This window comes from Chiloscyllium plagiosum, chromosome 14 (genome assembly GCF_004010195.1).
Source record: "Chiloscyllium plagiosum isolate BGI_BamShark_2017 chromosome 14, ASM401019v2, whole genome shotgun sequence".
Taxonomy (NCBI): domain Eukaryota; kingdom Metazoa; phylum Chordata; class Chondrichthyes; order Orectolobiformes; family Hemiscylliidae; genus Chiloscyllium; species Chiloscyllium plagiosum.
Genome location: NC_057723.1, coordinates 68,608,626 through 68,623,958, shown reverse-complemented (window position 1 = coordinate 68,623,958; position 15,333 = coordinate 68,608,626). Strand labels below are relative to the sequence as shown.

At 38.2% G+C, this 15,333-nt stretch overlaps 1 protein-coding gene across 6 annotated transcripts in view; it reads left to right on the top strand.

Moving 5' to 3' along the window:
- tcerg1b (transcription elongation regulator 1b (CA150)) overlaps positions 1-15,333 on the top strand; it is a 105,518-nt gene that overhangs the window by 63,316 nt on the left and 26,869 nt on the right. Inside the window, exons 6-11 of one of the 6 annotated variants that reach the window (XM_043703966.1) lie at positions 1,304-1,333; positions 1,882-1,944; positions 4,573-4,770; positions 10,023-10,132; positions 11,197-11,285; positions 13,438-13,595. In XM_043703966.1, coding sequence (XP_043559901.1) covers positions 1,304-1,333; positions 1,882-1,944; positions 4,573-4,770; positions 10,023-10,132; positions 11,197-11,285; positions 13,438-13,595 — 648 coding nt within the window. Of the gene's footprint in view, positions 1-1,303; positions 1,334-1,881; positions 1,945-4,572; positions 4,771-10,019; positions 10,133-11,196; positions 11,286-13,437; positions 13,596-15,333 lie in introns of all 6 variants that reach the window. The other 5 variants (XM_043703965.1, XM_043703968.1, XM_043703967.1 and 2 more) reach the window with 5 other exon arrangements.

Sequence of the window (15,333 nt, the reverse complement as noted above, 5' to 3'; positions counted from 1 at the left end):
TTCCCCCATGTCTTAATAGTTACCTTTTCTCAGTTGTAATACTGTTACATCTAACTTCAGCTTCTTCTTTTCAGACTACAGGGTGAATTGTCATATTGCAGTTACTGCCCCTTAGGAGTTCCTTTACCCTAAGCTCCCTAATCAAATCTGCCTCCTTATACATTGCTGAGGTAAGCAGGTTTTTCTGGGTAATGTTGTTATTTTCTATACCACAATGGATTAGCTGACAACTGAACAAAACTAAAAGGAGATAGGAATTGCTTCTTGGCCTTTGGAGTTTAATTTAAAATCAAATAAGGACCTCTGTTAAGAAACAGAGACTGTTAAGCATTTTTCTGAGCTTGTGCCAGATGTATTCATCTGCATTTAAACTTTTGTGGTTCACTCCCCAATGGCTTAATTCAATATTATGCATTTTAGGAAGATCTCACATGTAGTTTGTGCCTGTGTTGACTGATGCTATTGGATATGGTGAGGGAATACTGTCTTCCCCTCCACTATTAAGTTAAGAAGGGACAAACTGAACCATTTATTCCTGAAATTTGGAGATCATGCATGACAGTTAGGACTGGTGCACAACTTCAGCTTGAACCACCATGGAGTGGTGTGATAACACTCACTCAGCTGTGCTGCTTGACATCTAATATCTTTGGAATCTGAGCCCAGCACAAGCTAGTGACTTTAAAAGAGAAAGGCAAAGGAGTAGATGACTAGGTTTGCCATGCACATTTTTCAAAGACTTGACAATGTCACCAACTGATGAAAGTGCTGATTTTTAAATTGGTAAGCTCCCCCATCTGTACGCAAGAAGAAAATAAATTTTTCCATGAGGATAACCTTTTTTTTAGTGAGGGCTGACTGTCAGTGAATACAGAAGAACCTTGATTATCCGAAGGACACGGGCGGGAAGTATTTTGTTCAGTTAATCGAATGTCAGATAATCAAATGCCAGATAACGTAGTTTAGCCAAACATCGAGACCGTGCGATCTTACCGGATAATCTGAAAATCGGATAATCGGATGCCGGATAATCGCAGTTCCTCTGTATATTAAGGATGATTTCAATCTGTCTTCTGCTATGTTGAATTGGTATCAGATAAATTGAGTAGTTTAGTTTAAAGCTGCATTATACTTTATGATGCTTTTCATTTTTATCACTTTTGCTTTTGAATATGTACATATTCTTACGAAATTGGGTTTAGGCGTGTACACTTACTGATATTCTATAATGTGTACTTTCTGTACATTATCTGAAAGATTCAGTTATTAGTTCCTGAGGATGTACCTATGTCAATTCTTGCAGGTTTACAAGTACAGTCTACTCCACTCACCTGTAAGTGCATACCTCACTTAAGTGTCTTTTTATGTTCCTTTTTAACAATCCAACGTTTCCCCCATTTCATAGGGAACCTGCGGTGCTAATATTTGAAGTATTCACAGAATTTTTTTTCTTAACTGTGGCCCTTAAAGATGTGTAAAGTGTAGATAAATGGCCCCAATTGTCAGTACTCTGTTACTATGTTCAGTATAGTTCAGGCAATACAACTGTTTGATGCTTTCTGAAAATGTTTCTGTATGACATGTTGATCATTTTTTTAAACATGTACCATGATGTACAGAAGTGTGTGTTCTTTAAAATGTATTTGAAGGATAAGTGTGTACATGTCATGGGAACTCACTGCACTAGCAAAGCCCCTAGTGTAGCAATGAAAGAATAAGTTAATGTGCATAGTTTTTTTCCCTCTGCAATGTTGTACTGTACCTTTACAACTAGTAATTTAAGTGAGGAATTGGAACATGTTTTTACTATAATGCAGCTTTAAAATCTTAACAGCTGACACCTATCTTTTCTCCAACACGCTTGCTTATCCATTCTTACAGGTGTAGCAATGATGCAAATAGTCAGCTGCCCGTATGTAAAGACAGTCACTACCGCCAAGAACGGTAATGTTTTATCTTGGTCCTTTCTGTCTTAATAGTGGCATGATATTTGAATGTTATTTATTTTAGCTGTCCAACTCAACATCTACTCGCAAACCTCTGGCTTTATTTTAAGGTAGCATTATGTTCCACAAAAAAAAAATCACTTTGGGATATTTGATCAAAGCAGCTTGGATATTACCATGCTGTGCCAGTACCCAGTGTTGCTGGAGGGAAGGTTTCATGTGTAGATTCCCAACTGGATTTGCTTGTTTTGTTTTGTGTTGTATTTGTATTAATTTGATTGTGCTTTTGTAATCCATCCTTCATCTACTTAGCTATGCTATCTGTGTTGACCACTGCTTGTGTGTGCAAAACCCATTCCTTATGCATAGTAGTAATTTTGCATGCATGCCTTTAGGTGCTATCCATAACCTGCTGCAGTAACTTTGTTCTGCCATTTCTTAGAAATGTTTGTTTGCTTTTTTTTAATTAATGAAGTCTAAACGATATGATTCCAATTTGAAAGAAAGAAAGGTTCTGTCATTTTTATGGTGTAGTTACTTCGGGTTGGGGGATATTTCTAGCTCGTGTCTTAACTGAGCAAAAGCTTTTGGTGTCAGAAGTTGGAGGTGTCGCTCCTGAACTTCTGGATATCAAGGTGCCATTTTGTCACAATCTTCTCTAATATTTTACATTCCTGGTGAGCAAGAATTCTTCTATCTGTCTGGCTTGTATAATGTTGTGTAGAGAGAAAGCATTGCCAGTCAAATAATTCCAGAATTGTCAGCCGTTTTTATTTAGCCCATTTATGTACTTTCCTTCCAAGGTTGAGTATGATCAAGGAACAGGTTGCTGTAATGCAGAACGTTTTCCTAGAATGGCATTAAAGAATACTAGATCACATGTTCCAAAACACGTTATGTTGGACATTGTTGCACTTGCTGACTTTGAAAGTCCATCAAAGCAGCACGCAGTCCCTGATCTTTGTAAACCCAAAACATGTAGCAGTGAATTATAATGATCCTGTGCGTGAGCATTGGACGTTGAGAATTCATGTATTACGCATAGTAGACTGTGTGCATGAATACAGATGACGAAAGATTTGTTTTGTCGTCTTGAATACAGGGCCATGTAAGCTTTTGCACAAGCTTTTAGCATAATTCATATTCAGTACTACCTGTAGGGGAGGAAGAAAGGAAAACGTTTTACGCTTCAGAATTTGACTGGTGATCAACATGCTTTTCAGTTTAATTGTAGAAAACTTGGGGATCATCAGAATAATGAGACAAGGTGAAAACTCATTATCTTTCACAATGATTGAGAACTGACCTTTGGTTACTCCAATGAAATTTCGTCAAGTTTGAGTTAATGCCCAATCTAGTTTTCCAGTTATTCCACAGTAATGATTTCCTACTGATGTAATTTTTAGCAAATTTTGTGGCTTAAGCACCTTTTGAATTGGATTTTGGATAGTGTGCTGCTGACTGTGCAGTGTTAGTTCCTTTTGAAAATTCACATATATGAAATGATCTGGAGGAAAGTGAAAATTACAAATGACACACAACAAAATACAATTAAGCTTTGTCCTTTGAACAGCAGGTTAACAGCTATAAATGAAACATTTATTCCATTGCAACTTAACCATTCATGCAGTACCTTCAAATTCTGATGCACCATCTGCTTTTCTCTCTTAATGATCAAAAAACTAACTGTGAAAGTACAAATTAAAATGAAGGCAGAATAACACTTAAAAGACATTCTTAGGATTAAATAGTATTTTTGGTCTTTTTACCTTGTGCACAATGAAGTGGCAAGATGAAACCTGTAGAATGAAATGAAATAATCTCTGCTGAGTTTGGAAATAAAGCGGTTCAGCAGTGTTTAATAAAACATAGTGTTATCATTAAAAGTTCATGGCCGCTCTTTATTGTTTTGTTGTGGTGTTTTCGCATTTTAACAAGAATTATCAGGCAGATCAAAGTTGGCTTCGGGAAAAAGCTACTTTGCAATTGCTCTTATAGTGTTCAACTGCGTTACTTTCGAGCTACATACAGAGATTCTGATGTGTCATTTCATTCTGCATGTTTAATCTTGCCAACTATGGAATGAATCTTAAAACAGTTATTCACACCAATGCGTACTTGTGCAGATTGAATGATAAATGTGATTAGACTGAAAATAGCAATGAAGATGGTGGGAGCAATTTCTAAAACATAATTTCCATCTGAATGAACTTTTAGCACAGCAATTTCCTTTTCCAGCAAGAGATTTTATTTGAAACTAAATTGATTTTTCAGCAGTCATGTTCCAAGGAACAATTTCTTGGTAACGACTGAATCCTGTTAAAACCAGCAAACTTAATCATTATCCTGACAGCATGCAGTTGTAAAATAAGAAATTGACTCAAATCCATGAATGAGAAAAGTTAAAGCTGTGGGGAACAGAGATGATGATTTTTATATTTGGAAATTTAAATATACAGGCTCTCTGCCTGCTATGTTTTTTTAAATGGGATGGGTAATATAACTGAAATTTTGATCATAAGCTAATGAGATTAATCATTTTGTGTGTTATTTCTTTTTTCTTTATCTCTAATTTAAGATGTAGCCACAGTCGTGTAACTTGAACCCACTGTGTTCTCATTTTCAGGTATGCTACCCGGAATGGCCCCACCAATGGTGCCCATGTTGCCTCCACAGGTTACAATTGCTTCTTCAGTCACTCTTCCTGGAGGTATCCCAGGCTCTGAGTGGACAGAATATAAAACTGGCGATGGGAAAACCTACTACTATAACAACCGAACATTGGAATCCACGTGGGAGAAACCACAGGAGCTCAAAGAGAAAGGTAACCATTGTAAATTTTAAAAAAAAAGCTTTTGCCCCACAGCATTTTTTCCCCATGTACACTGTTCACCCACTGTTCATGCATATCATGAGACATCTTGTGCTCGAGTGGTAGTAACCCTGTCTCTGAGCCAAGAGACCCACTTGCTTCAGAGGTGTGTTATAGCATGTCTGAACAAGTTCTCTTGTGGCACAGTCGTAGTGTCTCTACCTCTGAGGCAGAAAGCCTGGGATCAAGTCCCATCTGGCCCAGGTATGTGCCATATCTGTCTGAACTGGTTGATTAAAAATATCTTCATGCATGTTATGAACTTCTTGCAGTGCAATGGTTATGTCCCTTCCTGTGAGTCACGAGGCCTGGGTTGAAGCCTCAACTGCTCCAGAACTGTCTCATAACATATCTGAGCAGGTTGTTTTGAAAATGTCTTCATGCATATTATAGGAGCAGACTGATCAGACTGTGTTTACTGAGTTTGGAAGTATATCTTTGAATGAATGTCTGTGTGAGTTAAGTGAAGGCTTAGAAATGCATAATTAAACTCCAGTTCTATCTTTCATTGCTTGGCTATCTGTAATCGGACAATTATAAAAGCAAAATGCTGGAAAATATTAAGCTCAAGTAGCATCTGTGGTGAGGGAAACAAAAACAAAATTGTATTATACGGTGGAGGACAGGATATAATAAATCAGAAACAGGTTGTTGGTGTAAGTCCAAAGGGTTTCAAATGGGAAAAATAAGGAGAAAGAAACTGACCAGAGATGAATGACAGAATGGTAAACGACAGTCATCCAAAAGTAAAAGAGAGAGAGAGATAAAGAAAGGAGAGTTAAACCAGAATCTGCAAAGAGGAAAGGGAATAAGGCAGTGGTTGCAGCCTTAAATTCTCGGACTTTTGCTCCAGAAGGTTGTGAAGTATAAACTTTAAAGATGAAGTGATGTTCCTCAAGCTTAAATTGAGCTTTGTTGGAACACTGGAGGTAGATGAAGCCCAGATGTCAGTGTGAGAGGAATTGTAAAAATAAAATGACAGGAAACGCAAAGTCAGTCTTAGGGTCTGAAGCTCTTCATGCCTAATCGTGCCCTCGGCCTTGTCCATGCCACTTCACACACTATAAGACCATAAGACATAGCAGTAATAGATGACCATTTGGCCTATTGATTTTGCTTTGTCATTGAGTGAGATCCTGGCATATTTGATAATCCTCAACTCCATCTTCCTGCCTCATCCTTTTATTCCTTATTTCCTTATTGATTACAAAACTTATCTTTGTCTTGTCTATTCTTAATAAACAAGCCTCAACAGTTTCCTGTGGTAAAGAATTCCACAGATTCACGACTCTGAGAGAAGAAATTCCTCCTGATCTGTGTTAAATGGGGAAACAACCTTCCACATTGATCATCTCTTTCCTGTCATTCTTTTAAACTGAGTTCAGGCCCAGCCTACTGAATCTCTTCTCATAGGAAATGTGCACATAATCAACCTGATGATTCTCCTCTGAACTGCTTCCAATGCCAAGAGTATGTTTGCTTCCATCAAGGGCCCAAAGCTGTTGAGAGTATTCCAACTGTTGTGTAGCTAGAATTTATAGTTTTGGCAAGACATCTTTCTTCTTATATTCCATTCCCTTAAAAAGGAAGTCCATTTGCCTTCCCAATTACTTACTGAACTTGTATGCTAACCTTTTGTGTTCATGCACCAGAACTCTAAATCCCTTTGAATTGCAGTTTTCTTCCATTTCAATAATCAACTCCTTTTTTTCTTGCTAAAGTGCACAACCGAGTATTATCTGACTTTACATTCTGTCTACCAAGATTTTGTTCACTCACTTTACCTGTCAAATCCCCCTGCGAACTTTTTATTTCATTCTCACAGCTGTCTTCTACCACTTCTGTGATTTGTGAACTTGATAATGTATTTACTTCCTTCACCTATGTTGTTTGTTTATATCGTAAATAATTGTGGCCACAGCACTGATCCCTGTGGCACTCTGCAGGTTGCTGCCCTGAAAATGCCCCCTTATCCTAACTCTGATTTCTGTTAGTTAGCTAATCTTCTGTCAATGCTAATATCAAACTGAAATCTCTGCCCTTGTTTTGCTTTTCTTTCGTTTGAAGATTATGATTTTATTCTTGATTCTTTTATTGCTTTTAGACAGCAGTTTATCAGCATAATGCCATTCACACCACCTGCTAATACTGTTTTATTCCTGCCTTTTCTTATTACCACTTCCTTCTGCTTTGCACCACAACTGTTTTATCAACTCTCCTATCTTCCAAATTAATTAGAAAACATTCTAGATCCTTTTCCACCATTCTCTACTCGCTTTACCTTGCTTCAACCCGTCATGTTTCTAACTTTTCCTAGTTCTGATGAAAGTTAATTGATTTGAAACATTAGCTCTGTTTCTCTTTCTGTAGTTGTTGCCAGACCTGCATAATGCCATCATTTTGCAGTTTTATTTCTGATTTCCAGCATCTGTAGTGTTTTGCTCTTATATAAAAGTCAAGCGCCTGCTAGACCATATTGTTTTGCCTCTGAATTCAGGAAAATCCCCACTAATTGGTGTCATTAGCTTTGTAATATAAATAGGTTTTGAATTACTGTCTTGACTCAGTTGATGTCGCTACAATTTCCAGACAACTTTGAGATGCTTTTAAATTATTTACAGTTGCCCATCTGTTTTTGAAACTCAGCATTACAAGTCTTGCAATCGACTCTGCAGATTCAATGTTAGTCGAAAATCTGGAAGGGGCCATATTTGTGTTTCTCCTGGAGTTTTTCAAATTCAAGTTATCAAGGTCTTGGTGCTGGAAATGGTACACTTATGTTTTAATTACAAACATCAGGTGCTTCTTGGTTGGGGACTACATAGTTGGAAATGGTGCATAGCTTGCTTCATCCAACAAAATACTTCGAATCTAACCTCACGGAAAACTGCAAATGCCATTTTCCCTTATGATTTCCCATAAAAGTAAATACTTTGATTTCATAAGTCAGAATTGGGCTTGAACTCAGGTCCATGAGGCAGAAGGTCATTTCTCACACTCTATCCTGCCAGTTTGCCATTACCACTCCTAAAGGTAATCCCAAAATATCCGTTAATCCAATGCACTTGACACAATCTAGTTTGCTTACTTTCCTCCTCTTCTCCTAAAGACTTGTGACATGGTTAAGATGTTATGGGTGTTGTTCCCCTCCAGTTACTGTACAAGTGACAACTCTTGCAACCTTGTTGAATCTTCTGTCTACTGTTGTTAAAAAGAGGTTGTTTAAATTCCAATCCTTCACAGAAGGCCAAATGGTGATTGCTGCATGCACAGTAGTGATAGATCCTTCATGAGTACTTCTGTAACCTCTTGCACAAGACAGTGATATAAATACATTTTTCAGCTAATTGAAAGCAAAGGTTAACCTGAGGCAGAATTGCATAAAGTAAATTTGTGCATGATATGGGAAATGCTTTTGCCAGCTCTTTGAAAAAAAAGGTGTTAATTACAAACTCTATTTTCTTTGCGATTTCAAGTCGGTATTCAGCTCCCGAGTCAAAGATACTATTGACTCTATTATCACCATCTTTTCATGCAGCACATTCCAGATAATCTTAATTAAATGCATTTAAAAAGACATTTGCCTCCTCACCTGTGGTTCTTTTCTTAAATCTGTGTCCTCTGGTTCCAGTTTCTCTTCTAAAACTTCATCAATACCATTCCTAAATTAACATGTGAATTGACTTTTTGGGATATTTACTTTTGCCAATTAAGTCCAGTCTAACAGGATTTCAAAGACCACCTGTGCTTGTTTATGAAATAGCTTAAGTAACAGTAATGCAACTTTTTATGTTTGAAAGAAGTACTTTAGAATTCCTTTGTCAATACTGAAAGCCTTTTCTTATTTAAGATTATTTTAGGGCAAGCAAATATGTATATGAAGACCACTCAAAAGTAAATTTTGTATCTGATCAGCCTATGACGGATATGCAGAAATAGAAAATCTGGTAACTTGTTGTGTTGTACTTTTTTTTTCATTCTGCAGTAAACATAGCTGAATCTACTAGTCTGACATTGCCTAAGTTATTTGCCACACAAATTTATAGTAGCAGAATGCCAGGGTTTGGGATCCAATTGCATTAGAATTTGCCGTTGACAATGAGAATACATTTTCTTTCTTGCACAGTGTATTGTCCAAATAGAAATGCCAACAGTGATTCAGATGTGTTCTGTTGGTGCTCTTAAGACATTTATATTTCTGTCTGTCTGTTGGTTGGTGAGGCTTTTGTTTTATAAATTTGAGGTAAAATTTGTGGTTGGTCACATCAAACTTCTTCCAAAGCTGCACACTTGTGTTTAAAGAAGCTTTGAGTTCTTAATTAGATCCATCCAAGATATTGGTGTTAACTTTCTAGACAATAATTTAATGTCAAACCAAGCATGTTTTAATATCAGTTGAACCAAATCTTTTATCAATTGAGAGCTTGTCATTAGCTCAATGTTTCTAACTGATTAAATACAACTCCTGAAGGAAGTTTTCTCTCTGCAAGAAGAAATGTTACTTTTCACGTTTGGAGTTATAATAGCCAGCACAACCTGAGTCAATAGAAATGGAGGAGTTCAAGCTGAAGAAGTGAGCTGTTTGACTCCTGTGATCTTTTATTGGCATGATATAGTTCCATGAGCTGATATAGGGAACATAGCGCAAGTTAATTAATGTTATAGAGCTGGTCATCCTCCCCACCCCCCAAGTTAGGGTCTCTTGATAATAAGGAGTGAAAACTATTGCTGATTTTCATTCCCTCATCCACAGACTGACGAAAGCTACTGAGCTACTGTTAAAGTAGCTGGGTTTCCACAAAATTTCTGCTTGTTCACTGTGCCCCCCGAGATTCTTAACACCAGGCTGAGCTCAGTTCAGCATCGACTGTATTGAACCTGTGATCTTTTAGCCTGCGTAACATTTGCTGAATGATATAGTATCTTTAACTACTTTGCCATTGGCACTATTGTCTGAGAGCAGGTAGCTAGGTGTACATTTGATCAATGTGGAGCTCCTTCTACAACAGGTGCCAGAATTCAGCTACGCTGCTTGCACTTTTTCAGTAAAGACTTGCATGTTCTTTTACTTTCAGCTTTCATTTTCTTTTCCATCTTAAATGTTGAAACTATTGCATTCAATTTTTGGTACCAAAGCAAATTGATTTTTTGTTGAGTGTTTTGTGGTTGAGGAACTAATATAAATACTTTCTTTTGTACAGCAGATAAAGAAGTTGAGAAGCCAAAAGAACAAAGCAAAGAGCCAGCAGAACCCGAACCAATGGAGATGGAAGAGGAAGAGCCCAAAGAGGAACCTCCAAAAGAGAAGAAAGAGGTCTGTGAACAGACTGTGTAAACAATTGCTTTAGTCCATTCATGGGATGGGAGGGAGAAGTTAGAAATCTTTCCTTTCCCCCCCCCCCCATTTTCCACAACCTTGAGTGCTTAAGCCAATCACAGAATGATTACATCAGCTCTGTCTGAGAACAGCTCACTCAGAACAGACCAGCATTGAAACCTGGAGATGTTCTGCTGAGCATGACTTGACTGCCAAATGAATAATGCTTTGAAATTATTGGATTCCATAACCAATTTTTTTTAAACTGTGACATTGGAATGAAAATAAATTACAGATTAGGTGTTATAATTATGGATTAGTAATCCAGAGATCTGGACTAGTAATCCTAAGAAATAGAGTTCATATCCCATCATGGCAGTTTGAGAATTTAAACTTTTTTTTAAACAATGCGAATAAACAAGTTACATAAAAATAAAAGAAAGTGACTCTGGAGGTGTTAGATTATTGTTTTAAAAATCCAATTAGTTTCTTATTGCACCTTAAAGAAAGAAACCTGTTGTTGCCTGATCTAGTCTATATGTGACTTCAATGCAATTGACTCTTAACTGCCCAAGGCCATTTGAATTACCTCCTATTGATGTAAGAGAGAGCCTGCTACCTTGAGGGATTAAAATTAGGAATCGTGCCAATTTTCCTGCAACCCCCACATAGAGTGAATGATCTCTCTTTCAAAATAAAACAAAACTTCAGTATTGTTAATAATGAGCACCCTTCTATTATGTTTCCATTCCAGACTGCTTTGAGAATAAATACTTCTTCAGTGTCATCAGCCTGTTCAGTGTGTTGATGCTAACATGCAGTCGTAGAGGTGTATTGGACTTTTTTAAAAACTTGGGTGATGTAATGCTGTACTCTTGCTTTGAGCACCTTGAATAGTTCCAACTCCGAATCTGTACTGCATTCACACTGCGAATGATATTTGGTCGCATTCAGTATTGTGACAGTAATATGGCTCACAAAGGTAACTAGCTTGGAAATTTCTGTTCTGAAGTTTAATAACCATCTATAATACAACTATCTATTTGCCCCATCACCTTTAGGAACCAAAAGAGGAGGTGTTGACTGAAGAAGAGAAGGCTGCACAAAAAGCCAAACCTGTGGCTACCACTCCTGTCCCAGGTACACCATGGTATGTATGCAGCTCTGCTCACGAAGTTGGTGCTTGGTCATTGTTGGGTATTTGTAGTAAATGGAGATCAATATTCGTCTATGTTGTATTTTGTCTACGTTGCTTAATATAGTCATGTTACAATATGTGGGTGACTGAGTAAACTTTCAAACTTTTTAATCTGGGTTGAATTTCATATTAGCTTCTTGAGGTAGAAAGATAGCCTTGTGCACTTGGTTTTGTATTAAAAATCCATGGACTGTTGGTTTTCATTTTACATGAAAGCTGAGTGCAGGGTATTCTTGCATTACCTTACCCAAAAAAATCTATAATTCTCCAATGTAAGCACATAATTTCTATTCTACATTTTGTTCCCACATGTTTGAAAATAAGTCTTTATTTTGGAGTATATTAATTTGTTTGCCTTTTCCATTTTTAAATTGAGTGGGTGGACAGGCAGGCAGTCTTATTTAAGTTGAGACCATGTTTTATTTTAAATCAGACTGATAAAGGTACTTGTGAGTTGCAACAAACTCAGTTCATGTTGAGGTATTTGCTTGGGTGGGGAGGGGGGCGGGGGGGGGGGGTCCTGTTGAGGTTTTTCCTTGGGTGGGAGGGAGTCCTCAGTGTTGTGGCAGAGGAAAAGGAACACAAGCAAAATACAACTTTATCTGCCCTACCATTCTACTTTGGTTTTGAGCAATCTGATTTTGTGTAAAGAAAATCTTTGTTTTTATGAACTAAGGCCGGTCCGTCTAGATATTTGTTCATTCTTTGTCTCAGGGCCTTAAGTTTCATGTTTTTAAATTATGATCTGGTCCTGAGCTAACACCATTTAATTTCTAATGTACTTTGGTAGCAACCATAAAACACTCAGTGCACTAAAACCACACTCGTCATCCACACTCAAAATGCTGAAGAGCAGCAGGGAGCACTGAATCAGTGAGTTGTAAGAAAGGCTGACATTTGCTTTTCTATAATAAATGTCATCAATACACTGGTGCCAAATTAAGTGGCATCATTGAGAAGCTGTGTCCTATGGAAACAATTTTTTTTGAACAGTTTGTTTTTTTGTCACTTGAAGGCATCATAAGTATCTAACCAGAGATATTGCTATTTTTAGTCCCCTTTGCTTTTGATCACCTATAACTTAAAATCCAAATACAGGAATACTCCTTCAAATTTGGATAGACTTTTGGAAAAAAAATCTGAAATTGCTGCTAAAATTCAACTGGAAGAACTTGTAAAGAAGGGTCACTGGACCCTTAATTATATTTTCTCTCTGCAGATGTTACCAGACTTGCTAAATTTTTCCAGCAATTTCTCTTTTTGTGTCTAATTTCTAGTATCCGCAGTTCTTCCATTTTTTTGGACACACTTTCCTTGTATTTCACATGATATGCTATTCATTTCAGACTAATGGACAAGTTTTGTTTAAAGCTTAATCAGGCTAGATTTGTTCTGGGTAGTGAGCCATGGTCTGGTGGATTATTCTTTTGTTAGTAGAAGATAACAGTGGCCAGCAAAAGCAAAATGTTGACCACTGAGCAAGTCAGCACAAGGAAAGAATATAAACAGATAGGTAAGCTGCCAGTAAATAGTGTTTGGACGCTTAGTGTACAAAATGTGACAGATAACTGGTTTAAAATTATTGCACTCCTCATATGGATTGTGCCTTCAGCAATCCTTGACTCTTATTCCCATCCCACAACCCATCTTCTGGAGTGGTTATGCTATATTCAGGTTATTTATCTATATCACATATCAACTTTTCAACATCTCTGTGCCCCTTCTATCTGTCTTACTGATGTCATTCCTGTTAGGGATTTCCTCCATTGTTCATCATTTCAATTGAGCTTTCTTCATTTCAAATGTGTCTTCCACTCCTAACTGCTTAAAACTTGTCAGCGCCTTTGTTCCCTCACTTTTTCCTTCATCCTAAACCTTTCAAAATCTATATTCACTGTTGCCTGCTCATCTTTTCAGAAATCGCCTCATTATCTTTTCTACAGTTATCAGTTTTTGATATCTTGTACAATAGATGTTGATTCTTAACGTAGGCTTGTCACTTTGGAAACGCTCTCACATGTTGTGGAAAAAGACAGGCCAAAGTCATGATTGCTGTTTATTAACTAATCATTTGGTCACAGGTTTTTTTTCGTTGGAATTGCAGGTGTGTTGTGTGGACTGGTGATGAGCGGGTGTTTTATTATAACCCAACAACCCGCTTGTCAATGTGGGATCGGCCAGACGAGTTGGTTGGAAGAGCGGATGTGGACAAAATTATCCAGGAACCTCCTCATAAAAAATCTGAGAATGAGAAAAAACCTAGTGAGAAATTCTGACTTGATTCATTCCTGTAACATTGCCTCTAATATATGTATCTGATGCTCGGACTGGCAGTTTGAATTATTCTGTACTGTTGCAATGTACTTAAGTATGTCACTGAGAGAACATAGCTTCTGTATGAGTTCTTTACATAATTGCCTACGATGGCTCAGTGGTTAGCACTGCTGCCTCACAGCACCAGAGACCTGGGTTTGATTCCCACTTTGGACAACTGTCTGTGTGGAGTTTGCACATTTTCCCTATCTGCACAGGTTTCCTTTGGGTGTTCCAGATTCCTCCCAGAATCCAAAGATGTGCAGGTCAGGTGAATTGGCCTTGCTAAATTGCCCATAGTTTTCAGGAATATGTCGGTTAGGTGCATTAGTCTGGGGCCAATGTAGAGTAGTAGGGGAATGGGTCTGAGCAGGTTACTCTTTGGAGGTTCAATGTGGACTTTTTGGGCCAAAGGGCCTGTTTCCATACTGTGGGGATTCTGTGATTCATGGGATGTAATTGTTGCTGGCAAGAGCAGCATTTATTGCTCATCCATAATTGTTCAGGGAGCAGTTAAGAATCAACCACATTGTTGTGAGCCTAGGGTTGCATGTAGGCCAGACCAAGTAAGGACAATAGATTTTCCTTCCTTAAAGATTATTAATAAACCAGATGGGGTTTTTACAACAATTGATAGTGGTTACAGAGGAACCTGGATTATCCGAATGCCAATTATCAGAAAATCGGATTATCTGAAGGAGATCTCCAGGTCCCAGTGGAAACATTACATCAAAGACGTGTTTCCAACAATGATCGCATCTTTTGTTTACAGTGATTAAACAGGCACCGTCTCCAAGTGGCTGACCTTCCACCCTCTCTCTCTCTCGCCACACTTTTCCTGGAGTTCTACAGAAGGGCGTACCCTAAATCCCCCTTCCCCACAAAATTTCTCCTACATTGTCCTGTACAGGGCAAAGGTGGAACCTGTCAAAAAGTTACAGTAAAAAGTTGTGTGTTGGGCTGTGGCTGTGTGTGTATGTTTGGAGACTTACCCCACAAAGGCAGCAGCAGTAGTAGTCTTGTTGGTGTACAGTCTGGCTGCCCAGGAGAGGGGGCGGGTGTGTGGTGTTGGACAGGGTTGTGGGGTGGGGGTGGGGACAGGGTTGGGGGGCTGCGGGATGGTGTGGGGCGGTGTTGGGAGCGGGGAATAGTGTTGGGGCGGGGATGGTTTTGGGGACTGAGTCTGTGTTGGGGGTGAGGTCTCGCGCGCTGTGTGCTGCTACAGTCTCCTGAACGGGGAGCAGACTTTAAAAACTCCGAGCCCCAGAGGAAAGACATTTAATTGATTAACCGAATAATCAATTATCCGAACAAAATAGTGCCCGCCCATCACGTTCGGATAATAGAGGTTCCCCTGTACATGAATGCCATTCAGCGAGCTATTAATTCCTTGTTTAATTGATTTCAAATTTTACCATCTGCCCGTGATGGGATTCAAGCTCATGCTTGGTCACTGCCTTTTGTGGTGTTAATTGATGCTGGTTGACCATTCTATGGAATGCAGGACCTAGGTGGCCCAGAGTTTTAATTTTAATTGATTAGTGGACATAGTATGTAAAATAGTGTCTTTACAACAGTGGAAAGTTGAGGTTTTTATGACCCTCATTGGTGATTTGTTTTCTTCTGGTGACATAAATTGAAATGAAGGTACAAACACATATTAATTTAAATTAAGGCGTATGTTTCC